General features: G+C 41.8%; 1 protein-coding gene across 2 annotated transcripts in view; it reads left to right on the top strand.

Moving 5' to 3' along the window:
• LOC107729174 (rab GTPase-binding effector protein 2-like) overlaps nt 1-1,140 on the top strand; it is a 20,514-nt gene extending 19,374 nt beyond the window's left edge. For both annotated transcript variants that reach the window (XM_016539573.1, XM_016539572.1), the window contains exon 13: nt 933-1,140. In XM_016539573.1, the coding sequence (XP_016395059.1) occupies nt 933-1,034 (102 nt within the window). In that variant the 3' untranslated portion in view covers nt 1,035-1,140. The remainder of the gene's footprint in view (nt 1-932) is intronic.

The following is a 1,140-nucleotide window of genomic DNA, read 5'->3' as shown; positions in this document are numbered from 1 at the left end:
GCTTTTTATTTCACGTCTTTTGGACAGAAGGAATGCAACACCCGCTGAGTACAACGATAGAGCTTGAAAGATCAAAGACAATTTTTAATATAACTCCGACTGGATTCGTCTGAAAGAAGAAAGTCATATACACCTAGGATGCATCTGGGTTAAGTGAAACGCAGCCTAATTATTATTTTGGGGTGAACTAACCCTTTAAGCTAAATGAATGGATACTGTTAATTATTACCTTCTTCTGCATCTGCATTTTCATTCTTTGGCATGTCTTCAGCCGTCAAACTGTCCAGAACTTCGGGGGGTCGGCAGCTAGGTTTATCGCCCAAAACTCAACTCCATTTGCTCATCAAATGCACAGGTTGTTCTGTCCACTGTGGTTGTTGTGATCCTGGGCCTCCTTATATTTGGCTTTAATGCTCTTTATCTTGCGTTGGCATTGCAGCCAGGTTCGGTTGTAGCCACCCTCATGCATGGCCCGTGTTATGTCTTCATAGTCACAGCCCGATTTCTGTATACAATTTTGCCTGGGTTGATGCCTCTCCCCATAAACTAATTAAATGTGACGCCTCCTCCTGGCTCCACTGACTTCCATCCATTGCAACACATAAATATTGTAACGCCGCCGCCGCAATAACTTCCTATATTTTATTATATAAATTTGTTCTTTTCAGAAAATTTATAAAAGCTTTATAACCTTTATGAGAACTGTTTAACCACATTTGGAAACGGCTCAGATCGGATGCGAAAAAATCGGATCTCGTGTGGATTTTTGTGTTTACACGCATGCATCAAATTCCGATCGGTGTCAGATGTGGGCAAAAAATCTGATTTTTTCTGCCAGTGTAAACGCAGCCTCATACTCTGTCTGTGACAAAAACTTTAAGCATAAGTTTTTTTTTAAATAGTCTTTTCATTTCTTCTCTCTGCGTTCTCAGGTGAAATTGGAACAGATTCGCCAAGCAGAATCTTTAAACCAAGTGAAGCACATTCTAGGGGAGGAGCTTGAAGACACCGATTTAGCTGCTGATGCCACATGAAACAATATAAGAATAGGTGACATTTTGGCCAACCAAAGGGAAGAGACTCTGGTGGGCAAGGAGGTGGTCCTCAGAAAGGGCCAAGCTGAGGTGGGCTGCCTACATA

The sequence above is a fragment of the Sinocyclocheilus rhinocerous genome, unplaced genomic scaffold (assembly GCF_001515625.1).
Source record: "Sinocyclocheilus rhinocerous isolate Xijiao unplaced genomic scaffold, SAMN03320098_v1.1 scaffold1029, whole genome shotgun sequence".
Classification (NCBI taxonomy): Eukaryota; Metazoa; Chordata; class Actinopteri; order Cypriniformes; family Cyprinidae; genus Sinocyclocheilus; species Sinocyclocheilus rhinocerous.
This window is presented reverse-complemented; position numbering and strand designations above follow the sequence as displayed.